The sequence below is a fragment of the Populus euphratica genome, unplaced genomic scaffold (genome assembly GCF_000495115.2).
Source record: "Populus euphratica unplaced genomic scaffold, PopEup_1.0 scaffold102.1, whole genome shotgun sequence".
Lineage (NCBI taxonomy): Eukaryota > Viridiplantae > Streptophyta > Magnoliopsida > Malpighiales > Salicaceae > Populus > Populus euphratica.
The window spans coordinates 560,461-587,185 of NW_011499957.1; the positions used below are offsets into that span (position 1 = coordinate 560,461).

At 35.0% G+C, this 26,725-nt stretch overlaps 3 protein-coding genes across 7 annotated transcripts; 2 read left to right on the plus strand and 1 right to left on the minus strand.

Moving 5' to 3' along the window:
• The first annotated feature begins 6,044 nt into the window (after positions 1-6,044).
• Positions 6,045-13,663, plus strand: LOC105138428 (clathrin interactor EPSIN 2). Its single transcript, XM_011044490.1, has 14 exons — positions 6,045-6,290; positions 6,533-6,644; positions 6,768-6,819; positions 7,253-7,332; positions 7,416-7,494; positions 7,744-7,827; positions 7,923-8,068; positions 8,318-8,656; positions 9,143-9,184; positions 9,281-9,376; positions 9,467-9,642; positions 10,415-10,638; positions 11,744-12,641; positions 12,764-13,663. The coding sequence occupies exons 2-14, from the start codon at positions 6,610-6,612 to the stop codon at positions 13,207-13,209; spliced, it is 2,697 nt and encodes an 898-aa protein (XP_011042792.1). The 5' UTR covers positions 6,045-6,290; positions 6,533-6,609; the 3' UTR covers positions 13,210-13,663.
• A 1,450-nt stretch (positions 13,664-15,113) lies between these two features.
• On the minus strand, positions 15,114-23,300 carry LOC105138429 (Phosphoenolpyruvate carboxylase family protein). Its single transcript, XM_011044491.1, has 9 exons — positions 22,791-23,300; positions 22,453-22,664; positions 20,943-21,224; positions 19,061-19,183; positions 18,556-18,706; positions 17,331-17,551; positions 15,801-15,837; positions 15,567-15,709; positions 15,114-15,466 (listed from the first exon to the last, which is right to left on the minus strand). Exons 1-8 carry the CDS (start codon positions 23,158-23,160, stop codon positions 15,591-15,593), a joined length of 1,515 nt encoding a protein of 504 aa, XP_011042793.1. The 5' UTR covers positions 23,161-23,300; the 3' UTR covers positions 15,114-15,466; positions 15,567-15,590.
• A 980-nt stretch (positions 23,301-24,280) lies between these two features.
• Positions 24,281-26,243, plus strand: LOC105138430 (Ubiquitin carboxyl-terminal hydrolase family protein). 5 transcript variants are annotated; one of them, XM_011044495.1, is made up of 2 exons: positions 24,281-24,512; positions 24,796-26,243. In XM_011044495.1, exon 2 carries the CDS (start codon positions 24,854-24,856, stop codon positions 26,093-26,095), a length of 1,242 nt encoding a protein of 413 aa, XP_011042797.1. In that variant the 5' UTR covers positions 24,281-24,512; positions 24,796-24,853; the 3' UTR covers positions 26,096-26,243. The 5 variants fall into 5 exon arrangements, with proteins under 5 accessions (XP_011042797.1, XP_011042796.1, XP_011042798.1 ...); XM_011044494.1 differs by having other exon boundaries at positions 24,281-24,509; positions 24,793-26,243; XM_011044496.1 differs by having other exon boundaries at positions 24,281-24,506; positions 24,808-26,243.
• The last annotated feature ends 482 nt before the right edge of the window (positions 26,244-26,725 follow it).

The following is a 26,725-nucleotide window of genomic DNA, read 5'->3' on the forward strand; positions in this document are numbered from 1 at the left end:
AAAAGATCTATATCTGGTCTTAAGTAAGCTTCTAGACAATGGAACATTAGGTTTCATCAAGCTATCTTTAAAGATGGTTTTTCAATGATGGAAGAAGACCACTATATGTATTTAAAATGTTTTAACAATAGTTTTATAATATTATCCTTATATGTTGACGACATCTTAATAGCTGGAAATAGTAAAGAAATGATTGATACTACTAAAAAGTGGTTATCATCAAACTTTGAAATGAAAGACATGGGTGAGGCCAACTATGTACTTGGTGTGAAAATCATAAGAGATCGCGCTAAAAGGCTTTTGGATTTAACTCAAGAGACTTATATCAAAAAGATGTTAGAGCGCTATCACATGCAAGATAACAAACCAATGGACACTCCTGTTGATAAAAGTTTGAGCTTAAGCTGTGATATGTGTCCCAAAACTCTAGAAGAAAAGGAGAAAATGTTTAGAGTACCTTATGCTAGTGCTGTAGGTAGTTAGATGTATGCAATGATGTGCACACGTCCCGATATATGTTATGCCGTTGGATTGGTTAGCCGATATCAATCAAACCCTGGTTAGAAACACTGGATGATAGTCAAAAGGATTTTACAATATCTGAAAGGAACTTCAAATTACATACTATATTACAAAGAAAAGAAAGATTTATGATTGATTGGTTTCTCTAATGCTGATTATGGAGGAGATGTTGACCAATCCAAATCAACTTCAGGATGTGCTTTCTTGCTTAATGATAGTGCAATACTATAGAGGAGCAAGAAATAATCATGTATAGCTTTATCTACCATGGAGGCTGAGTATGTCGCTTGTTCCACAGCAACATAAAATGTTGTTTGGTTAAAAACTTTTCTGTATTATTTGAAAATTATCAAATCAGCATCAAACCCAGTGACAATTTATTATGATAACACTGCTGCAATAGCTGTAGCTAAAGATCCAAAATACCATGGAAAGACCAAACACATCAAGATAAGATATCACTACATTAAAGAAGCAATTATTGAATAAGATAAGATCTTAAAACACATTTCTATAAATTCTATGGTTGTAGATCCACTCACAAAACCAATAGCAAGGGATGCATTTGTTAGACATGTGAGATCCCTTGTCCTATGTAGAATGTAATTAGTTTTAAGGATCATACGAAAGCTTACAATGATTGAGTAATGAAAAAATACCTTTTGAATATCATTTTATTCATTATTTGTTTCATAAATATATTATGAGTATCGTATAGTATAATTTGTTATAGTATATCGATAGACTTAGATTGGCTCACTCAAATGAGTAATCACCTCTAGCACTTTGTAAGGTGAGTGGAGATGAGACTATTTGAGTTTTAATGCTCAATAAGCGACTTGGGCGCAGTAGGAGCAATTTTAACTCAAAATGATTATTAAAAAGTCACGTTAGCTGGGACCAAGATGAGATTCTTAAATAAAAGAATCGGCATGAATGAATTCCCACCATTCATGTATCTATTATGATTGAAGCTGAGTATGAAATTATTCATTTGCCACTAATGAAAAATAAGCAAATGAGAATTTCTGATTTGACGTCTATGTTTTTAGCAACAAGACTAAGACTCGTATACCATATTTCCTTTAACAAGGAGAGCAACGACATACACTCTTTGTCTTAAGAAAAGAAAAGAGTAAGCTCCACTATAACATATATTTCATACTACATGTGCTAGCGATCATTACAGGAATAAAAGAATGGATCCCTGCTTCTTTATTATGTGAGTCCTGAAGATCATATCTAAGATCTTAAAATCTTATCCTTTTGTGACTTTTGACTATATCATGAGATGATGTATTAATGATAGTTACTTTAGGAGTATATCCTATAGTCATGGAATGATTTGACTTAAAGGAATACTTTTAGAAAAGCGAGTTAATTCAGATTTGATTGATATGAGAGCGAAAGAAAAGGTAATTTTAGTTCTACACCTGTTACTTGTATTCGCCGGCCAAGATCATATCACTTGAATAGATTTGATATGATTTAGAATACTTGTAATTGTAAGGATAGATTGAGTATGAAAATTGTTGAGGGATTGAATTATATTCAGTCATGTGTAACTAAAAATGCTTGGGGTATATTAGTAGACTTTAAGGAATAATTGATTATAAGGTTGACGTCTCCTATATGGCCTGTATTAGGTTTATATATTGGAGCTCCTTTCACTGTGTGCTTCAGGTCGCACGGTCCGTTCATCAAGTGTGAAATTCTTGTGTAAGTTTGAAGTTTAATGTATTAAAGAGATTCGGTCCTTCATGGGCGAGTGGGAGATGTTGTTTATTGGGTTAGGTCCGCCCATGATGGATGGGCCTAATCCAATTTCTTAGAGAAGTTACTAAGGAAAGTAACCATTTTCTCTAATCATATATAAAAGGGACATAATCCATATGGAATTATAAGTTTTTATTATTGAATAGACAAAGTTCTCTCTTTCTCTTTTCCCATCTTGATTCTCTGCATTGACTTGACAAGATTTACAAAAACGTTCGTACTGTGGAATATCACTTTGGTTCTAGTAATTGAAGTGGCACTGAAGTAATTCATCCAGGAATAAAAAAGTGAATTCTCACAAGTTTTCCTTTCTGATCTATAATTTTTTACTAGGAGAAAAACATATTTGAAAAAATACATATCTCTATCGAGTTTTACTGGATCAATCAAGCAGGTCACTCGAGTTTGGCTATTTATTTGTTCTTGCTGGTCTTACACCTTATCTAAATTAATCCAATCATCTTGTCGATTGAGCCCGGATTGACTCGTCGAGCCGGATGGAGTTTAATAATTATGCTGCCACCTTGCTTGAATTGGAGCCCCTGTTCATTTTTATTTTTATTTTCTTCATTTTCGATCAATGTATTTAACATAGAAATCAGTCTTGCTTTGGTTAATTCACTTGTTTCCATCGATGCTTAGTACCCTAGCACGAGTATAAAACACACACCTACACCAATTCATAACAGCGATTTGATTGAACTAAAATGCAGTTTAATGTTGTGAATGGTGGCTAGTTTAGGAACGTTACTGCCAGACCCGACCCGACTTGATTTGTCAGTCCAGTAACCTGTTAACTTGACTCATTGACTTGATATTTAAATGGTGTTGCTTAGTTAACCAGACATGTCTATCCATGATTCAATTAAAAAATAATTAATTAATTTTAAAGAAAACATTAAAATAAAATTATTTTGAATTAATCTAGCAATTAAGGTATTAATATTTTGTAATTATTAGGTGTTGATTCATTTCCCTAGGCTGGTTCTTTTCCATAACAGCTGGATGGCAGCAATTGACATGATATTCTAAATGTTTTTCCTTCTCTCTCCTCACTCTTGCAGAGAGACCCAGTTGCTTTGACTCTCTTTTGCGTGCACAACAAGTTTACAAAAACACAAATTCTGTTCCTTCTGTTGTCTTCCGTCGATTCAAGGCTGGGATTGAATGATGCATCTGCCAAGAGGTTTTTGATGGATTCCTTCTGATGATATTTGAGATTTGATCTTGTGGAAGAACCATCTTGAACTGCCAGTGTGTCTCGGAGAAGACGAGAGCAGTGCTGAATTGGCCGAAGATGCAGAGTCAAGGCTTGGAATTTAGAAAGGAAACGAGAGAATTAACAAAATGAATTTCCATCGTAGACTGTTTGTTTCTCTATTTCTATTTCAAAAATATTTATTTATTTTAAATTAATATATTTTTAATATTTTTAAATTATTTTAATGTGGTGATATAAAAATATTTTTTTTTAAAATAAAAAATTATTAACATATATTTTAACATGAAAAATTATTTTAAAAAAAATATAACTATATCCTTGAACAAACTCTAATCCTTTTGAAAACAATGAAAAAAACATCCTAGAAAATGAACTTTTGAAGGAGCCTTGTATCATGAATGATCTTGCCGAGCAGAATAATTAAGAAGTTATATGTTTCCCAAATAAGAAAACTAGAAAATTAATGGGAGAGAAGCATAGCAAATCAAGTTTTATAACTGTTTGTTTTTATATTTTTAAAAAATATTTTATTTTATTTATTTTTAATTAATATTTTTTTAAATATTTTTATATCATTTTAGTACATTAATATAAAAAATAATTTTTAAAAAATAAAAAATTATTATTTTAATATATTTTTAAATAAAAATACTTTAAAAAATAATGAATCCAAACATACTTTTAAAAATAATAGATAAAAGGATAGATCTAAGTATTTTGAAGCTTATCTTTATCTTGGATTATTGCATACTAGTACCGAAGTCTCTTGGATGGAGTAAGATTCAATTATGGTTGCCATCTTTGTATGGTTTGTCGTCGTCGTTGAGCTTGCTAGGTTTGACTTTCAAATGAATGACTTTCTTTCTTACCAAAACCCCATTCACTTCCCAACATCTGCGAGAAAGGTGGAGCACACTTTTTCAGGCCCCGTAAGGAAAAGTAGATCAGGAGCTGATCGTCATGAATGACTCTGTAACAAAGCTTATTTACCTTGCAACTTGTCATATTAACGGGATAAAAAAATACTTATCACCTTAATTACTATGTAAAAACCGATGAATGGCGATGATTTGATTGTAAAATACTGTAAATTTTTGTAGTGTTTTTTGCTTTTTATTATTTAATTATTTTTTTAATTTTATTCCTGTATATTATATTAATTAAGGATTAAACTTTATAGTTTATATTTATATGGTTATTTTGGTGTAAAAAAGATTTTAATATTGGATTATTGATTGATTTTTCGGTTTTATTTTTTATAAATAATTAAAAATTAAGGGATTAAAATTAATATGAGGTTAAAATAAAGGTTTTTTTTTTTTTTAATGTTGATTCAATGCTTCTTTGAAAAATCTTGCCTTTAAAGGCGACTTGAATCTAGGGATTGCTTTCTTGGTATACTCTAATGGTGTTTATTTTGAGTTTCAAAAACCCTAAGCTTGAATTTATTTTTTAAATTCAACGTCAGCCAAGAAAAATCCCATTAAAAGCCCGTTTGGCTCTGCGGTTGCGGCAGGGGTTTTATTTTAAACGCAGTTGCAGGTGTTTTGTTTAAAATAATTTTTTTTAAAACTACAATCACAATAACTACCGTAATACCAAACACACTCTAAAACTATTGATATTTTTGTGTTGCTTCATAGGTGCAACTCGAAGTTATTTCTTTACTCGAGATTATTCTCATTCAAGGATTTCTCATCTTCTTCTTGCTAACTTTATGGTTCCTGATATTATGTAGGAGACTAGTTTTTTTTTTTTTTTGCTTGGGAGTATAAGTGGTTTTTATTTAGAAATATATATAAATAATATTTTATTTATTTTTTAAAAATTATTTTTAATATTAATGCATCAAAATAATTTTAAAATATCAAAAAATATTAATTTAAAAAAATAAAAATTTTTAAAATATAAAAACAAAAGTAAAATAAAATTTCTCATCCTCTTCTTGTTTTTTTTTAATGATGTAGTAAAAAAAAAAAAGATCACTAGATCTACTTCCCTCGTAACGGTTAATAATCCATGCAAAACAACTTTATAGCTCTTCAATGTTATTGTTGGGTTAAAAAAAAAAACTCAAAAAGTAACTTTTGTTAAAAAACAAGAATTTCAATAATAATAAGCATAATTATCATTATAAAATGTGGCTCTTTAAGTTACTTAGAGTTAAGTTTATTTTTAAATTATCAAATTCAAGTAACCCCATCAATTATATTTTTTAATAATTTTTTTATAAAATTTTTAAATTATTATTTAAAATAATATCATTTTATTAAAAATCAATACTCTCGAATTAACTCACTGATTTTTGGGTTAATATGTACAATCCACCGCATAATCCTATAGCATAGTGGTGTTATATCAGAATAAAACAGCATTAATTAATTTACAAAATAATAATAATAACTACAACAAAAATATCATAATCGTGGATAATTAATTAATTAATCAATCAATCAATCACCTTAATTTCCTCCTTGTAAGTTGCGCTGTCTTTTTTTCGTTCGATTCCTCTCTCCCAATTTATAGCTTTGAGACAGACAGAAGAAAATTAAAAAATAATAATAATTAAAAAAAACACCAAAACCATCAACTCCATCCAGGAGCTTTGGCCTTTGTCTCTCTCCCTCTCCCTCTCTCTCTCTCTGAATTTCCGAAGAGCATAACAGAGCTGATCAGATCTCAACTCTCCAAGCCTTGATTCCAATTCTCTCCACCGGATCGGACCCAATTCAATCCAATCGGATCTCATCTTCTATTCTTTTTAAATCCCGTAAGCAACCCCTTTATGCCTCTATTAGTTTTTTTTTTTTTTTATTATCATTCTGCTTCCTTTTTCAAATAATTCTTCGGATCTTATTTTTACTATCCACATTAAATGTTTTTGTTCGATTTGATAATTTATAAGTTATTATCTGATGATTTTGTTTTCATTTTTTACTATATAAAATTGTTTCTATTTAAATTCAATTTCCCTTCCGAAAACCTAATCTGTAATTTTTGTTGTTTTGACAGTTTCTTCTTCGTCTCGATTTCGGACGGCTGGTAAAGAGTGAAATCGACAGTACTGCCCTTCAACTCGTTCTCCGACAATGAAGAAGGCCTTTGATCAAACTGTCAGGGACATGTAAGTCTGCTTCGTAGCTGTTCTTGATTGTATCCACTTTGTTCGGCTCATTTCATGTGCTTTCTACGCCATTTACTTACGTTGTATTCTGTTTTTTTTTTTTTTAATTTTGTGTTTTTACAGCAAGAGAGAGGTTAATAAGAAAGTGCTCAAAGTTCCTTCGATAGAACAGAAGGTAAAATCTTCTCTTGCTCTTTTTGAAAATGTGAAAGCTTTAAGTGGGGTCAAGCCGATTCATTTTGATGTTATTATGTGATCTTGTCGTTCGAACTTGTATGTCGGTGATTATTGTAATGATTTAAAGCTTGTTTGTGTGCGAATTGGTTTTTAGGTTGCGTTCAAAAGCAATGGCATTTGATGTTATTATGTGAATGCTAACTTAAGTGGCATCGTGACAATTCATTTTGATGTTATCATGTGATGTTGTGGTTTGAACCTGTATGTTGTTGACAAAGTATTTTTTATTTTATTTATTGCTTATAATGATTTAAAGCTTATATGTGGTGAATTGGTTTTTAGATTGCGTTCAAAAGCAATGGCATTTGATTTTAGGAGTTAGTGGAAGAGATTTTATGGAATAAAATTTGTCCATTTTTTGTTTGTTTCAGGTTCTTGATGCTACCAGTAATGAGCCTTGGGGTCCGCATGGAACACTTCTTGCAGATATTGCACAGGCATCTAGAAATTAGTGAGCTTGATTGATTTTTCTTGTGGATGCTTTCCGGTGCTTGTTTTCGTATAGAGGAATTCATTTTTAAACATCTCGTGCAGTCATGAATATCAGATGATCATGGCAGTTTTATGGAAACGGCTTAATGATACCGGCAGGAATTGGCGGCATGTCTACAAGGTCTGCTTCGTCTTTGATGGATTTAGTTGATGAATGGTGTATGCTTATGCTTCTTCAAAATGTAGATAAGATAATGGTTGTATTATTGATATTTGTGACCTGTTATTAGTTGGATGTGTGCTCTTTAGTTTCTTTATGAATATGTACATTACTAAAGGACGTGTATCATGTATCATGAGCATGTGCAATATTTATTTCAAGAAATGGTACTGTAACAAGAGACTGAAAACTAAGTGTGTTGGGTTTCAGGCGTTGACTGTTTTGGAATATCTGGTTGCTCATGGATCAGAGCGTGTCATAGATGAGATAAGGGAACATTCATATCAAATATCGGTAATTTTCTGTTCGTTGATTCTGCTGGCAATGAGATGTGTGTTTCATGCTTCTTTGATCACCTGTAATAATATTTTTCTTCTACTATGTTGCAGACATTGTCAGATTTCCAATATATTGATTCCAGCGGAAAGGACCAGGGTAACAATGTCAGGAAGAAATCCCAGAGCCTTGTGGTTCTGGTGAATGATAAAGAAAGGATAGTTGAAGTTAGACAGAAGGCTGTTGCTAACAGGGACAAGTAAGTTTTCTCTTGAACCCAGTTGGCAGTTATTTGATTACTTTATTATGATGCATTTTGAATATGTTAATTTTTTTTTTTTTTAACTTGACATCAGAAAATGCTTGATTTTTAAGGATATCTAGTTTGCAAAACAATTTCTATTTCAGAACACAAACATGTGATTGAATAGAAAGATAACCCTTTTCCAGAAGGATTCCCTGATAATTGTTGACATTTACCATTGTATTTTAACTCTTTGTTTGGTAGGTTTCGCACATCTCCTGGTGGAATGTATAGACCTGGCTCTAATTCAAGTACAGGGGGGTATGATGACGATGGTCGCTACAAGGATGAAGATCGAAATGGATATGGTTATGGCAAAGATAGAGAATACAACTATAGGGATGATGACCGGTATGGTAAATATGGGGACTCGTATGGTCGTGATGCTGATCGTTACGGTGAAGAACGGTATGGCAGAGATGGGTATAGGGATGATGACTATCAGGGAAGAAGTCGAAGCATTGATGGTTATGGGTCAAGAAGCAGGAGCTCTGACAGAGATAGAGATCGGGCTTTTGATGATGATGGTCGATCCTCATCTCGGTAACTGTTCTGAATTCTTTATAGGGTTCTTTATTACTTTTGATCAATCATAACAGACCTTCCACAGGACAATCCTTGTCTCGGTGCAATGGTCAATTGTAACTTACCTTTTGTAGTTAGGAAAGAACCATATCGATCTTGGGGTTATGTCTGATTTTTAATCTTTTCATCTTGAATTATTTCATAAGTTAATTTGGCTATTAAATTAAACACAGAGAAAGCAAGTTTATGATAATCAAATGGAGGGCACTTGTGTTGGGGCTATGTCTATATTAGAAATAATTTTGGAAAAAAAGTATCCTTTAGAAAAAGAGCAAAATGAAATGGCCCCAACTTGACGCATGAGAAAGAAGATCCATTGAATTGTACCATGTTAAAGATGTCTGAAAAAGTGAACATGCTTGTCTCTAAACTTCTTTTTTCCCTTGTGTCTTTATTATATGTTGACCTGAAAATGATGTTTGAGCTTTTTGTCATTTTCTGCAGCGGCAGTGGTGCTAGAGCTGATGATCAGGCTCAGGATGGAAGGTAAATTTCCTTTCATGTTTTCTGAATTGCTGCTTTAGTTGTATAAAGGTCGATCAATGATGTAAAACTGAAATGGTAATGTCTCACCACTGCCAGGCAGCTTGAGCGAAAACCTTCCGAGCAAAATATTGGTGGTCCTCCCAGCTATGAAGAAACTATAAGTGGATCCCGAAGCCCTGCTCACAGTGAAAGGTATTGATTTTGTACAACTGATATTTAGTATGATTCTGCTCTCTATCACTTTGACTTTTCTGGTTAATTTTGATCAATTCTTGATGAAAGGAATGGGGAAACTTTAGCAGCACCTGCTCCTGGAGCTTCTTCTCCACGAGCTCCTAGAACTTCTCCACCTCCAAGCAATCCTGGACAAACAAAGACTTTTGATGTGAGGTCTCCATCTCCTGCAGACCGGGAAATTGAGGTGGCTGATGAATTTGATCCACGTGGTCCTGTTTCAGGTACACTAATTCGTGTATTTCTGCTTGTTTGCTAGTGTCATTGTTATTGCACTGTACTGTATTCCACAGTCCTTTGCTTGCATCTGAAATCTTGCTGCATATGTTGAGACGGAGTTGCCTAATAAGTGGGGTGCTGGCTGGGGTGTTAATCCATGTTGGACTTAAGTTTGCAAGGTGGTCTTTGAACTAAGCAAAGTGACTAGCAAAATGAGTGTGATACTCGTTTATTTGCTGATGCTAAGAGTTGTATTGCAAGTGAGATGAAAAAAATAAGTGCTCAGGCTATTCTCTGAAGTGTCTGTCTGTCTATTTGTGGGGGTGCATATGTTCTTAATGTTGAGGTTTTTGTGTCCACATGTTCGTTGTCTGCATGAACTTGAGTTCTAAGTAGAACCAAAATTATCACTGGAGCTCAGTTCCCTTAAATGCTTTGGTTCTATAAAAAAATGGCATGTTAGACCCATCATGACATGGCCTGTTCCCGTGTGTGGCACTCATTTGGACAACCGCAGAATTCAACTTCGTTTACTAAAATATCTAAGCAATTATTGCATTGCAATGTATGTTGATCCGTAAAAAAAGGCCTATGAGGATCCCTTCAAGTGATGTACCACCATGGTTGGTGATAGGGTGGAATTTGATGTATTTGTGGGGAAAAAAGGAAATTTTATGAGGCACTTAGATTGGTTTTTTGATACCGCTGCAGCTTTTGCAATAAACATCAACATCCATCATTATTGGAAATTGATGCTTTTCATTTTTCTCATGACAGCTTCCCCCGCAGCAGCATCTGTTCCAACTGCCTCTGCTTTCCCTACAACCTCAAACAATGCTGAAATGGATTTACTTGGCTCTTTATCAGATGTTTTTGCTCCAAATCCATTGGCCATTGTGCCAGTCACTTCTGCAACATCATCCTCTGAAGCTGATGCCCAGGCAAACTTTTCAGGATCCACTTTGGCTGCAACACAATCAGCCTCTAATGTTATGAACCAGGTGAGCATGGTTTTGTGGTTGAGGATTGGAGTCTCTAAATTTTTTTCTTTTAAACCAAAAATTCCATATTTCTTGAGTTGATCATTTATACAAGTTTTATAATTTTGTTGTGGTTAAGGAGCACCAGACAACACAACCAAAGACCCCCCCAATTCCATCATGCATTCTGAATATTGCTTATTACAATTATTTTTTCTATGTTCTCATGAATACTTTCTACTGTTATTACTTGTTTCTCAACAAATAGGAAATTCCTTCGGATGAAAAAAGCATTTCAGCAAAAGATCTTATTCTACAAGCACGAAGGGCAGCTTTTCAGATTTCACATCTAATTGAATTGTGAATTTGGGGACTATGCTAATCTCTTTTTATTATTAGAAAACCTAATCTGTTTTTTTTTGTTAAAAAAAATAGTATGAGTTTTTGCCATTAAAACAAAAAGTCAAATGTATTCAAGCTGTTTTTCTGGAAAGTATCAATAAGCTAGACCTATGCTTCAAGTTGTTTCATGCCATAGATAAACTTGAACACTGAGCAATTTTGAAATGGAAGCAATCTCTTCCTTTATCCATAAATAAAACTTTTTGAAGAAACATATTTTTAAAGAAAATTCTTATGGGAATTATTACTAAAGAGAGGATTGCTGCTAAAGTTTGCACATTTATTTGCCGCTACATGGACTTGTGCTGTTGTCAAGTTCCATTGTTTTTCTTTGTTTGGAAATGTCACGCAATTCCCATAGCTGTATAAAGTTGCCAGGCAGTGGTATGCTAAGTTGAAGGGTTTAGTAACCAAAAAAAGGTGTGTTTTGGAGCATAGCCCAACAAAAAAAAAACATCATATTCATTTGAAATTTGGTATAGATCTCTTAGGGATGTTGAGACTGGATCTAGATGCTTGAATAGGTTGAATATTGGCTTTGGTCACAAACCTCCTGCTTTTTAATTGTCTCATAATATGAGGGATGAGGATAACATTTTCTGCAGACCACCATGGTTCCCTCACCTAATATGTGGTTTTTATCTCTTAATTATAATCTTTAGTATCAAGATTTAGGTGATGCAGCATAGCTATTGTGATATAAAATGACATTTCCTTGATGCAGGCTTTCAAAGATCCATTTGGTGATAATCCTTTTAAAGCTACTCCTACTGACAATTTCTCAGCCCAACAGCCAACTGCTTCTGCTGCCCCTTTCCAGCCTACCATGAATCAAAATGCTGAAATGCCCCATGCAGCTGCACCACCAAATGGGGATGTGTTCTCTGGCATGACTTATTCAGCACCCAATGTTCAACCTCCTCCAACAAACTCAAACTTTTTTCCTCAAGAAATGTCAAGTTCTCATCCAGAAACTGATATTCTGGCAGACATTCTCCCATCATCTGGTCCTTCTGCTGCAGCCTCACAGGCAGGTTTTTCATTTCCTTCTGGCCAACCTCCACAGTCAGGGGCTAGCATGTATGGGAACTTCAATTCACCAGCAGGGAATATGTTACCGCCAGCAGTTCCACACATGGCTCCTCAGACCCAACAATTAAGCAGCGCAAACTTCCTTCCACAGGGAGGATTCCCAGCTACTAACCCTTCCAACATGGCTCTACAACCTCCAGCTGGACCAGTGGCTCATTTTAACAATGGAAACTTTCCACAACAAGGTTCTGCAGCTCCAGTTGTCTCTCAATTTTCTGACCATGCACTGACTGGATCAACCCCACAATTTAACAGTGGAAACTTTCTCCCGCAACATGGCTCTACAGTCCCAGTTTCCTCACAATTTACTTACCAAACTCCAACTGCTTCATCTCCTCAACAGAAAGATGTCCTGGGTAACTTGTTTTCTCAAGGATCAAACTCTTCCATGTCATCTCAGACAGGTCTTCCATCTTCAACAGGGTCGCTTGCTATAGTTCCTCAACCATCCAAGGACAAATTCGAGACTAAGTCAACAGTGTGGGCAGATACTCTGAGTAGAGGGCTGGTCAATTTGAATATTTCTGGACGTGAGTATATTCAATACTTAAAAGTTATCCAAATTTGTTAAATGGTCTTTTGGTTGTGAAATCCTAATTTATTTCATATAGGAGTACACTTGGTTTTTACCTTCTCTTTTTATCATATGCAGCTAAAACCAATCCATTGGCTGATATTGGAGTTGATTTTGATGCCCTTAATCGCAAGGAAAAGAGAATGGAAAAACAGCCCATGACTCCAGTTACATCTACTGTCACCATGGGCAAAGCTATGGGGTCTGGTACTGGGATGGGCCGAGCTGGTGCAAGTGTTCTCAGCCCACCTCCAAACCCTATGATTGGTTCTGGTATGGGAATGGGAATGGGCGTGGGTGCGGGCGTGAATACAGGCATTGGTATGGGTGGTCGTCCTGGTTCAGGCATTGGCATGGGAGGTTATGGAGGAGTGCACCAACCCATGGGAATGGGGATGATGAACATGAGAATGATGCCAGGTGGCCAGATGCCTCCTGGGTCAGCCATGCCTGCTGGCTATAACCCCATGATGGGTTCTGGTGGTTACACTCCCCAACAACATTATGGCGGTGGATATCGATGAGATGGATCAACCATATGAAGGGCAATGAATACCTGCTGATTTTTGGAGGTAAAAGGGGATGGCGTTGCTAACCCCAAGTGCTACGCATTGCCATGGTCGTTCTATCCCGTCCCATGGGGTCTCTTAAAGATGTATTTGTCTTGAAGATGTATTTTTGTTTGATAGTCATAATATTCTGATACAAATCTTGATGTGATTATGTGTATTCATCATCCTCAAATCTCGCCATTGGTTGCATTATCATTCATTTTGAGCCAGAATATACTGATTAGGTGACCGACTCGGCCGTTGTGAATTTGAATTTGTAATACGGTGAAGATAACCTTTCTCAGGCTGTCTTCACCCCCTTCACCTCTCACGGAGCATATATATATTTTTTTGTAACTCATCAGGGATTTTATACTATGCTTGGTTACTGATTGATCAATAAATCTCAGAATTCATTTTTTTTTTTTTTGTAATGATTGTGGTGTAAATGTCTAAATTATTGATGCAGGGGGAAGAGATGTGGAGTAAGGATAGTCACATTGTCTGGTGATTTGAATTTGTTGGGAAATCATCTTGTGAACTCGTTTCACTTCTTTAGATTATGGATTACATTTCAGTTCAGTGGCCTGGAGTGGCATAAAACAGTCGAAGTAGACTGGCCCGTCGCTGCATGTTTATGAATGGATGCAATCATCTCATGTGATACACCATTGACAAGTGCAGGTGAATTGCTGAGTACAAAATCCAAGGCGGTCAGGGAAGCAAGTTCGATTTGTTTGGTGTCGAGGGGTGCGTGCGAATAACAGGTGTATGCTCAGCACGACAAGATATTTAGTAACACAACTAGGCTGAGAGAGGATCAGCTTACAGGCTTGATGCTTGGAGATGTTATAACATGGGTAGTTGGAGATTTGTTTTAGGCAGTTACTGTTTTTTTGACAACGGTCTAGATTTGATTAGATCTGTCTGGGAGCAGTTTTCCATGTAGTTTGTGTATTCTTTTGTAATAAATAAAGGTCAAAGTTGCGGAGCATAATAGGAGGAGAAATAGGCATGATCTCGAAAGTTAAACACAACCAATAATGCGAGGAATGTCGCTATAATTAATTCGTATAACTTCGGTCAATCTATCTTTCTAGAACTTGACTGTTTCTTTTTTTCTTTACCCTTAGATTCATAATCTTTCTTCTTCTTCTTCTTCTTTTTTATAAAAAAAACAAGGCTTGGATTGATTCATTGACCTACAAGTCATCCTATCAAACCTGTTTTTAGATTAGATTAACTCCTGGACAAAACAAGATCAACGCTTCAAAGGTGTTCGAGTGAATTTCAACCTCTTTTCCCTCATTTTTTTTTACTTTAAATTATTTTTTTAGTATTTTTATATCATCGGAGTAATGTTAAAATTTAATTTTTAATTTTAATATTTTTATAACAACATATTTTAAAAAATTGTACTCTCGAACACACTATCGAAGTCTTGTAACTATCATGTCTTCGGTCTCCTATGAGTCCGTTTGGTAGTATAGAAAGGGATAGTTAAAACTACAGTTTTACCATAATTATAGTTTTGAAAATATTTTATTAATTAATCCACATTGCAGTTTTGTATGAGATCACATTGACAACTCTCTTGAAACCTTAGTTGCAAAAAAATTACAAGATATAACCTTTATAAAATCTACTTTTTTCATTCTGTAACTGGAAAAATTACCACAATACCAAATAAACACCAAGTATAATCACAAGGAAATCCCCTAAATTCTTAATGCGAATATTGTTATGATCATCAATGCTAACAGAATAATTCTATGATTAGCATCTCAAAAAATAAGCATGGCTATAAAAGATGAAAGCAGCATGTGAATGAAAGTAATTGAAAACGAATCTCAATAGGAAGCAATTGGAACCTAAAAAGCAGCAAAATGAGGAACAATATTATAACTGAAAAAATAAAAATAAAAATTTGAGGTAGAAAATATTGGGGCCAAAACACCTCAAAACGCCCGACCTTTCCAGTTTGGTTGTCACTTCACTTTAATTAGCAGTTTCAACATGCTTCACAAATGATTGGATACTCATTTCAGGTTTTTCTCCCTTCTGGTAAACTACAGGGGCATCCAAACCACCTCCCTGAGATCTTTTTGCAGTACCTCAATCTTTACAATTTATCATGTGTCTGTGTTTCAGTCCAAACCCAACATATAATCATCTTTAGCAAACCTGCATTCTGTTTCTTGGTATTTGTCTTGCGGCACATAGGGCTTCTCTGCAAAATGGAGAACTAGGCTCAGGACGAAAAAAACAAGCAAATATTAAATCTGTCTCGAAGAATGGCAAGAGTTATGTTTATCTGCAGCTAAAGATACCTTCTCTATTCAACTTGGGAAAAATTATTCTAGAAATACTTGAATCCTGTCACCAACGGTATCATTAAAATCTAACAAGAGCTTGCCTCCTACTTCCTCAGCTGCATCATCCAAGAGTCCTTTAATGTTCACACCTCCCAAAGCTGTGTACCAAATATGCGCACCACTTTAACCTTTTCACAACCCTTAAATCTATATAGCAATTTTTATTAGTTTATTGAATGCAGAAAGTACCTGGAACTATATTTGTGATCCCCTCCAAGAACCCAGCCTGCAAAGAATACAAAGAAAAAGAGAATGAATTGTTTGATCACTCCTTGTTTTGCTGAAACAAAAATGAAAGACCACTACTCTCTTGTTTCATGAAACAAACTCTTGGATGTCTTGCTGGTGATGTGAGAGATTATAGCATATACAAATCATAATAATGATTGTAGAATAATGGAAGCATCACTTTAAAAGGCAAAAACAAAGATAAAATATGTTGCTGAAAATAAAAAAATGAACTGGTCCCATATGCTTCCAGAAAGAAAAGGGGAAAAAAAATTGTAAACTGCATGCATTTTACTGGTGACTGAGAGAGATGGGATGGTGAACTCGCATCACCACTCCATGCATTTTACTCGTACCTCATTCGTTCATTTGATAATGTATTTCTTTCAAAAATATATAGAGAGAATTTAGGATGTATAATGTACGATTAGATATCAAAGCTTAGAGATAAGAATCCATGAAGAATGCATTCTTAGAAGGAAAAAGTTAATTAAGGCACAATATATTCATTCAGAGCATAAATAAGAGGACAAATGCACTCTTAGAAGGAAAAGTTAATTAAGGCACAATATATTCATTCAGAACATAAATAAGAGGCATCATTTTATGTTTTATGCAACTCTATCTTGCACCAATTATTGACTTATGGAATAAAGATCATTCAATGAGAGGCAAGATATATAAGAAATGCAGTAATTGATTAAAGGGACATTTTTCAGGCATTAACACTATGCATCATATTATTTTACATGCAATCCCACAATTCCTTAAGCATGAACAAATGAAAGGAGATTTCAGCATGGTAGGTAGCTGGCCATAAATTTACTATATGTGAATGACTTGCAGTTTCCTTTTGCATAATTAGTATTTATTTCAGTGATAAGGAAGAGCGTCACCCATAAATTGTCAAAGATCTGGACAAAGATGTTATCAGTAATGGTTTCATTCAACTGGAATGAGGGAAACAAATGCATATGAAGAGAAAAGGAAAGAATTAAAACATTTTATGATATCTTTGAATCATATATGAAGCGATAAATGTTGGTCAAGTACATTGGTGAAATGGTGAAGTGTACTGGATATAAAACTAAACTAAGTCTCCAGTGCAAACTAGCAAGGTTGGCAACATAGATCATTTCAGTAAAACACTAGCAATGCATTTCTTTTAATAGGAAAAACAATCTCACCAAGTAGGTTCATTTACTGAAGAAGCAGTGCATTTTAGTCCACAGGGTTTCAAGCGTTGGCGGCTGCCGGGAATGACCAATATCATCCATCATGAAATGTAGTGTTAACTTAAAAATCCATCATGTGATTCTCTAAGTAACAGTAGAATTCATATTTAAACCATCAAATACTTGATAATTCAAAAAATCTAAGATGGCAATGCTTTATGATCAGGTTTTATAAGCTGGGGTATGCACTTAGTGGTGTGATTAGGTCAGATGGAGGACAGTCAGATGTTAGCTGCATTAGAAGAGGAGGACTTACTGGAATCCTAACATCAAGTTTTTCAAATCCATCTCTTCCAGTTATTTTGACTCTCAATGTTCGAGACCAGATCCCAGAAAAAGGACCTCTTGAATTATCTGCACCATAGCCACCATATACTTCTGGAGTGATCACTTCAACAACAGGATCTTGAGGACTCTGACTTCTTTGCTCTGTATCATCTGGAGTCCTCCGTTGTATGCCATAAACATTACTGCTTGCTGATGAGTGAATAACATATTTTATTAAGAGTTAGAAACAGGGAAGTAGCAATTTTGTAACTTGGATTCTCACAGGAAAGTTGGTGGACAAGAAAAATCAACAAGCACATATTAAAGCTTGATTTAGAAACAACCAAGACAACAGCATACATTCAAAAGTTTCAAAACAAAGTCCCAAGCAAAGTAAAAGACCAACAAACTGTACTATAAGCAAAAATAACTTAGGAGCATGGTTGAACAACTAGCTGCAGTTGATCGCCTTAAACTAGAAATGACAATTTAGTTCAGTTTTAGTTTCAACCCCTAACTGTCTCCACATCAGCCTCTTAGGTCATTTGTTGCGGTTCCAAACAGTCCCACTTGCATTTGCTTCTTCTGGGATTACACTTGAGAGGTGATGTTAGGGCGCGGCGCACATATTTCTTAGGCAGGTTAAACAAGTATATAGGCCTCTCCTAGTAGCAGATTAATCGTTTGGGTTGAAAACTCTTGTCAAACAGACAATCATATTCATAAATAACTTATCCAAGCAGACAATTGTGTTCACAAATAACCAATAAGTTAAGTTATTAAAAGACAGGAAAGGCCAGAGAGCAAAACTGTACCTTGTAATTTTTGGATATTTGCATTCCCAACGGGTTTATTTTTAAAGAATCATTTAGCAGAAGCCTTTTTTATGTGGGTGATGTGACAAAAAAATACATAGATCCACCTAAAAGCACTTCAAATGTTTCATGCCTCCTCATCATGCAACCAATGGTATTAAGGCCCTTGCTAATGGAGCAAATCACATGAAGCTTAAAAAGATAAAAAAAAATTGACTAGAATGCAAATGGCCAAAATCACATGGTCGATTTTTGCATTTTCTCCTAGAGAAAGAAAAGTTGTAAGTAACAAGGTTTAATGGTCAGAACCAAAGTTGCCCAATCTCTTGAATCGGTAACATAGTAAACAGTACAAACACAGATGGGAATCTCTAGGTGTCACGTTCAAATCTCACTCACCTCTCTGCCTAGACATTTGACTGCTGCTAATTGCATACTGCTTCTCTTCTTCATAGTAAGTGTTGAAACCTAAGATATCCTTCATTTCTTCAAAAGATGGCATGCTGCCAGGAGGAGGGATACGACCTCCTTTGATGGCAGCTAATGAATCCTGCATTAAGTGACAGGAGTTACTTTAACAACCCCATCATCAAGGATAACTCTTGAAAAAGCACACTTCCAAAATTGGCAGGGTTTATTTTTTGAAGATGATTTTGATCTGCAAGTTGCCAAAAGCAAACTGCTCATGGGTTTTCTGATCATAGAAGTATTTAACTGATGCATTACTTTCAGAAAAGGTCAAAAGCATGAAAAGATATATGTTAACGGTTGGGAAATTACTAAACTTCATGTATTTAAGCCACGCCATACTGTTTGGAAAAGTTATTCAACTTGAGTAAGAATGTTAACCAAGTTTTTAACACCATATGCACATCAATTTCTTTTAAAGGTGAAGACATCTGACCTGCATAGCTCTTATAGATACCCCGATCAAGGAAAGGGGGTAGGCCACAAGTTTATATCCAACCTCCTCAAGTTCAAAAGGAGTGAGTATTGGTGTTTTTCCTCCCCCTTCAAGCATGCTGGCCTACACAGAAACAATAAAATTTTGGTTTATAAAGTAATTTCTCTTAAATGCATTATACAATATCCTCGTTATTCCAGTGAAATTTAGAATCATAAATACCATAGCAACTACAAGAAATTCAAAAAAAGAAAAAAGAAATTCAATAAATAAAAGTAACAAAGAAAATAATCAACCATTAATTAAGAATTCATGCACAAGACTCCTTTAGAGATTGGAAAGACTGTTACTATGAATACAAATCCCTCCCTCCCTCTAGCACACCAGCAATTTTATTATGTTCCAATCCACCATTCTGGAGAGATGTGTGTGCCCTTCAATGACTCCAATTCTTGTAGTGATTAATAAAAAATTGGAAACACACCATCTTCCTTCATACACTTACCCTTTTTTCTTCTCTTCCTAAACCCAGCCCCATTTCTCCCACCAGCCCCAAAATCACAGTTGATCCAATAATGACAGTGATCAAAATCAAAGTTAGACACATACTTACTCACAATCCCCTTTCTGAGCACTTGAACATCTAACACATCTTGATAAGTGTTATCAAAGCTCAAATTCAAAAAAAGACCAAATTAAGAGGCATATCTGCTGATTTTTGCAATACTCAATGACATATGTAGGCTTTGTTAAGCTATTAATACCCAACTTTCCACAAATTCTCCAAATCATTTGGTTTCTTATAAGGAGGAATCTGATCCTGGGGCAGTGATATTTTAACCATCGATCTTCATGAGTGAACTACAACCAAAACCATAAAACCCAATAAACCTCTACAATCAATACCCCAGTCAATCAACATCAAGACCTGAATCCACCAAGAATCAAATCCACCATGTTTTTGCAGGCAATAGATCCTACATAAAGTACTCAAAGATGCAACCAAACTGCAAATCAGAGTATAGGAGATTGTTGGTGTTGGATAGAGGTATAATAATAATAATAATAAGGGGTTTTGGAGATGGAGGGTTGCGTTACTGGTGCTAATAAGGGGTAACATGCATTGCATATGATATTTAACTTGTATTCACAGACAGAACCTTCAATCAAGCGGGGCATTACTGTAGGGAGTTTTGCTACATTAGACATTACAATTAAAAATCACAAGCACACCTAATGACCACAAGCTTTTAGAGATACCTTGCATTGTAAGATTCAGGGCTAGAACAGGAAACTTCATTGCAACTAGAAACTTAAATTTTGGTACAGAATCTAGTTTTTGAAACCAAGGCTAATTTTGCCTGTCGTGCCTTTAGCTGAATGGACCTCTGAATTAGTTTGCAACCCTAATATTTTGATAAATAGGCCCACCATTCCAACATAATCCTTGAGATAATTCTATGATAGTTTAATTCATTAATATCGAGGCTAGAAGATGAATGCTAAAGCTGAAAATATGATACAATATGAGGCAGATGGAAAAAGAATAGAAGTGATTTCTTTTTTATAAGCCTTATCTATAAAGCACAATTCTGGTCACACTATTAATTGACCAACAAAGCGAAAAGGTGCATAATCCTACAAAGCAAGCAGTGCTGATGCCACTACAGGAAAAAAAAAAAAAAAGATTTTGAATCCTCATTTTGATTTCTAGAGTCACAACCCATCCATATACATTTACTAATTCCACCTAAAAACTAATGATTTTTCTTCGGGTAAATAACTTCAAAAGAAGACATTTAATAATAGATCAACAAAAAATGATTCATTAAACTTGAGATGCATGTCATATTTTTGTTATATCAGGGAAAACAAACTTTACCATTTTTGGAACTAAGGGAGAGATTTCACAGAAAGACTTCATCTCTTCTCTTGAAGCTAGTGCATCAATGAAAAGGACATCTGCTCCAGCATCAGCAAAAGCTCTTGACCTCCAAAGAGATTCATTCAAAGACACTGCTTGACGAGAATCAGTTCGTGCCACAATAACAATATCTGATCCAGTCTCTTCCCGTGCATCAACAGCTGCTTTTATCCGCATTATGGCTTCTTCCCGAGACACCACTTTCCTGCCATGCGTATGGCCACAAGCTTTTGGAGACACCTTGCATTATCAGATTTATAAGCAAAAGAAAATATAAACTGCAGCAATTTGCAGCTTGACTAATGATAGGACACATCATAGTTAAGAAATATAGGATTAAGATTTAAGCTACAATTTTAATAGAAGGAAAACAAGAGTCACAAGACACCAAAAGGTGTTACTCAGATCTTCAAATTCCTAGTGATATCCTACTTCATAAGACAAAGACAAACTAACACTTACTCCAAACTGGACATCTCAATTTTTTGTGACTCACAAGATTCAGATTTTATGCCAAAATTGATCGGTGGTTTCCTTGTCATATTGTATGATACGATTCTATTGCTAGTTACCTCTATTTTTAAAAAGAGATATCATCTTCATTACACTAATAGTCCACAATTAAATTATTGTTAGATTAAAACAAAGATAGATCTTTGAAGCTAGAGATAACACTTATCATCCTACTTTACAAAAACAACAACTGAGCTTCAATACTAAACTAGTTGGGTGGAAATCCATCTACTTTCTTCTTTGGGAAATTAGTTAAGGCCATCTAAATGCCCAATTTGTCCATGGAAACCTATAGCAAAAAATTGCAGATCCTGTGTCATGAAGTTAGATGGTTTTGGATTGTAAACCAGTACCTGGTTTAGGCACCGTTACTTGAACCCAAATCACATGAACCATAAGTACAAGAAAAGTCTAGAAACTCCTCTGATAGAGCTACATTGTTCTCCCAAATACTTTATCTCTTCCCCAGACCAACTCTTGAATCCTTGACCATGAGTGTCATGCTAAGTAACAATCCACCATTGAGGCAACAAGGAGAACGAGTGCTGGTTACTCTCCTAGACAAGAATCATGACAGGAATCTATCTTATCCACTAAGAAGAAACTATCCACATCCAATTAATTTAAAAACTGTACTGAAATCGCTTGTTGGACCAGGGTAGCCGTGAACTGGAGAAATTATTGCATAATCGCTAGAAGCACTCTAAAACAGTGGTGGTCCAACATTCATCCAAGAAGCGGCAGTCCCACATAAATCATGCAAGTGAGCTAATGGTGAGCTAGGTTCACCTAATAATTTCTCGACAAACCAGCTGGAGCACCAGTCAGGTTCATACTATTGGTTAACTTGAAGTGCTAAGCAGCCAATCCAGTACAGTAGAGGGTTGAGAAAACAGCCAATTCTTCTTCCGGAACAAAAAAATGAAGTCTTGTTTCATTGAAAAATAACACAAACCTGATCTTCAAGGATGATCCCGGCGAAGCCAGCTCTAATATAACCCTTGACAGTTCTTTTAACATTCATGGGATTCCCATATCCATTATCGGCATCTCCAATAACAGGAATGGATACAGCTTGAGTAATTTGTTGGCCTTGATCCACCATTTCTCCATAGGAAATAAATCCAGTATCAGGCAACCCCAGTTTAGCTGCCGATATCGAAAATCCTACAGACACAAACAATCAAACAAAACCCATAACCTATTTTTGTCTCTAAGAAAAACATAGGACATAGTACATAGGAAGAAACAAAGTACATACCACTGGTGAAAGCGAAGAAACAAAGTACATACCACTGGTGAAACAATAATCAAAACCAGCTCGCTGGACAAGCAGAGCACTTAAAGCATCAAAACAAGCAGGGCCCTGGTGAACCCCAGGAGAGTCAAGGATGAGACGCAACTTCTTTGCCGCGGAATTATTTTTCTCAGCGGAGGCGGAGTATGTAACCATTTTGGGGCTGCTTTGAGCCACCCCATTCCTTCTACTACGGTAGAATTTGTGGTGAATATTGAAAAGAGCGAGTTGGGATTTGGGATTTGAAAAGGGAAGAACAATGGATGTTGGTGGGTGAGTTTGAGCTTTGGTTTTGGAGGAAACCACGAGAGGGACTGCAGTAGCTCTGCTACCACAGTCTCTACTGCTAATTACTGGACCCATCATGTTGTTGGATTGCTTTGCTGCTGCCCTGCTTCCTGCTTGGCTTGCTGGCGCTTCTCCTCCGCCTCCTGGAAAGAAAGAATCTATTTCTCTTCAATCATTCATTTTCTCATTTGAGACAAAGCCAAATACAAGACAACCTATAGATTACTTGTTCCTGGGAAAACTAGATTAGGGGAAATAGAGCCCCCCAAAGTTTGGAGATTCTTCATTTAAGGCCTATTTGTTTTTTTTTAATTAAATTTTTTATTTACTTCAAATTTAATTTGTTTTTATTGTTTTTAAATTATTTTAATATACTAATATTAAAAATAATTTTTAAAAATAAAAAAATTATTAATATGTATTTTAATATGGAAAATTATAGAAAAAACAATCACAACAATACTTTTAAATAAACTATTAGTTTAGTTCTTAAATTTTGAACATTTAAACTAAAATAATATTTGGTAAATTCTATCTTTAATTTTTCAAAGAGTCATTGAATTAATTATTTTTTATTAAAATAATATTATTATTTTTTTTTTAAATATTTCTTGATATGATTTTTCTAAACTTGAATTAACTTAAAGTTTAATTAAATCATTTCTTGATATGCTTGAATTAACTTAAAGTTTAATTAAATCAATATTTTTTAATTGAAATTAAAACCTGATCAAGTTCAGTTAAAATTATATAATTATATTCATATTATATATTGCGCATTTCCTCATTTATAACATTCTAATTCTAAGATTCAGTTTATATATATATATATATTTTTGTTAAAAAAATTTCTTTCATAATTTTTCATTTCTTTTTGTATGCTCTTTAAAATATATTTTAAATTAATTAATAACTAAATTATCATAGGCAATACATATGACTATTATTTTATTTTATGAAATAAATTGATAGATAAGCATATTAGATCATATTAATAAATTAAATATCATGATTTTTTGATATTAGATAATATTAATAAATAAAATATCATGATTTTTTGTTTTTTATGCTGCAGGATTGAAAAAATTTCTGATACCAATAATAATAATAATATTTTTTATTTGAGATCATTAACTTATTTTTTCAGTCTTTATATATATTCAATGTTTACCTTTCCTCACATTAATTTAAAAAAATTACAAAAATAGAAAAACGATTTTTCCTTTCTTTAAAGAACTTTAAAAGGCCTCTGCTTCAGTCTATCCCCTGCTGCCGTTGCAAAGCAAAGTTTTCGCCAATCTGCGCATGGAGCTGCCATGTTTAACGCGAATTTCCAACTGCCCGTGCTGCTGCTTCTGCTGTCCATGATTGTCCTCCCGAACCCATCTTCTCCAATCACCTAGAAGACGACTTAAAACCAGCAGGTAAAAACTAAAAACCTCCCATCTTTTTTTTCTTCCTTAAATCCATGCCTTCTTCTTTGAAAAGGACCTGTTCAAGAGCAAGTAATTCTTCTTCTTACTGAGAAATGTCGAAACTGTTAGTTCTTTAACTACTGATAGGAAAACAAATTTAACTTGATTGTGATGGCTGATTTTTTTGGGGGTAAATATTAACTTGTCAATTCATGTTTTACTGTCTCTAATGTTGTTGATTGATGGGAACTTCTGCTGTGCTGATTTTTTTCTACTGTTTTATGGTGGGTTTTGGAAATGATGAAACTAGAGCCTGATTGATATCTGAACTCATTCTTTATCATCATGAAGCAGAGATGGTTTTTCTGCTGTTGTTGAAAAAGGGAGCTGGATGCTCCAATTTTCTTGGTGGGTTTCGGACAGGATACAATTACCAGCAAAAATTTAGCTTGGTGAATGTCAAGTTAAAATGGGCGAAGGATAGAGTATTGGATGCTGTAGTGGCAGGTCAAGGAGATCTTAAAGCAGCTTGCATACTTGTTTCGATCATCTCTTCCGCTCGAGGATGCCGCCTTCCTATATACCGGCTTAGACTGCATCGTGGGCAGCTTGGTCTGCCTCATGATCTTAAGCTCTCTACATTTATCAGGAGATATCCTAATATTTTCTGTGAATCTCATGTTCTTGATAGTGGAGGCACTCGTGTTCCCTGCTTTCAGTTGACTGCTGAAGCCCTGGATCTTCGCCGTGAAGAACTTGGAATTCTTGAGCGGAATCAAATTGATTTGGTTGAACGGCTGTGCAAACTGCTTATGCTTACAAGAGATAGGACACTGCCATTACAAACCATTGACCAGCTGAGATGGGACATGGGATTGCCTTACGACTATTTTGATTCTTTGATTCCACTTCACCCTGATTTGTTTTCTTCAGTTCGCCTTCCTGACGATCGTGTTGGCTTGAAACTCCAAGTTTGGGATGATCGCCTTGCTGTCTCCCAGCTGCAGAAGAATGCTGCTTTTCAACAGAAGGAAGAAGACATGGAAAATGGCTGCTTAGCCTTTCCAGTTGGCTTTACAAGGGGCTTTGGATTGAAGAGGAAATGCATGGAATGGTTGGAAGAGTGGCAGAGACTTCCATATACTTCACCCTACTCTGATGCCTCAGATTTGGATCCCCGCACAGATGTATCCGAGAAGAGAATTGTTGGAGTTTTTCATGAGCTTCTCCACCTTACCGTACATAAGAGAACCGAGCGCAAGAATGTAAGCAATCTTCGCAAGCCATTGTCACTGCCCCAGAAGTTCACTAGGGTGTTTGAGCGACATCCTGGCATTTTTTACATCTCAAAGAAGGGTGATACTCAGACTGTGGTTCTTAGAGAAGCATATGATCGGCAACAACTTTTACATAAACATCCTCTTGTTGATATCAGGGGAAAATATGCAAGTATGATGAGAGAAGGATTTTTGGATAGAAGTAGAGGCTTGTACAAGAAAACAGCATCTTCTGGTCCAGAGGAATCAATGACTGTTCATGGGCATGAACCCATTGATAGTTGTGAAGAAGATTTAGGCTGTGATTTGCTTTCCGAATAAGTTACTTACCCAGTGCATGATCCCTCATGAATCCTGCATGCTTATTCATTTTGATTTCTACTTTGAGGAGATTGTTTTAAAATTCTCAACGATGAATAGAATGATTATTACAGATCACTATATTTTTTATTTAGAATGTTTAGTTCAATCGAAGCAGCGACATGGAAGGAGGTGGCTTGGATGGAACTGATAAGTGGATGAATCAGTGGCTTTTCCTCTCATATTGTCCACGCCACCAGCATGGTTTCTTAACCCTGCCGTGAGAACAGGTCAAATGATCTTGGACGTGGTCATGGCGGAATAGAGCGATTATACTGAGATTAGATAAAATGAACTCAACATCAATTTTGAAATTGGACGTCTGAGGAGAAAATTTGTCCTATCCTGTTCAGCTGTTATTACACGAAATATGTCTTACCATCTAACTTTTCAGCTGTTGTTACACGAGATACTAAAAAAAGATATTTGAAATGTTTTTCATTGAAAAATTAAAATAATTTTTTTATTTTTCAAAATTTATTTTTAACATTGATATAACAAAACCGACAAAAATATAAAGAAAAATCAATTTTAGGTAAATCAAGAAAAAAATCAATTAAAAAAAAAAGGCAGTTTCAACAACAATCACAT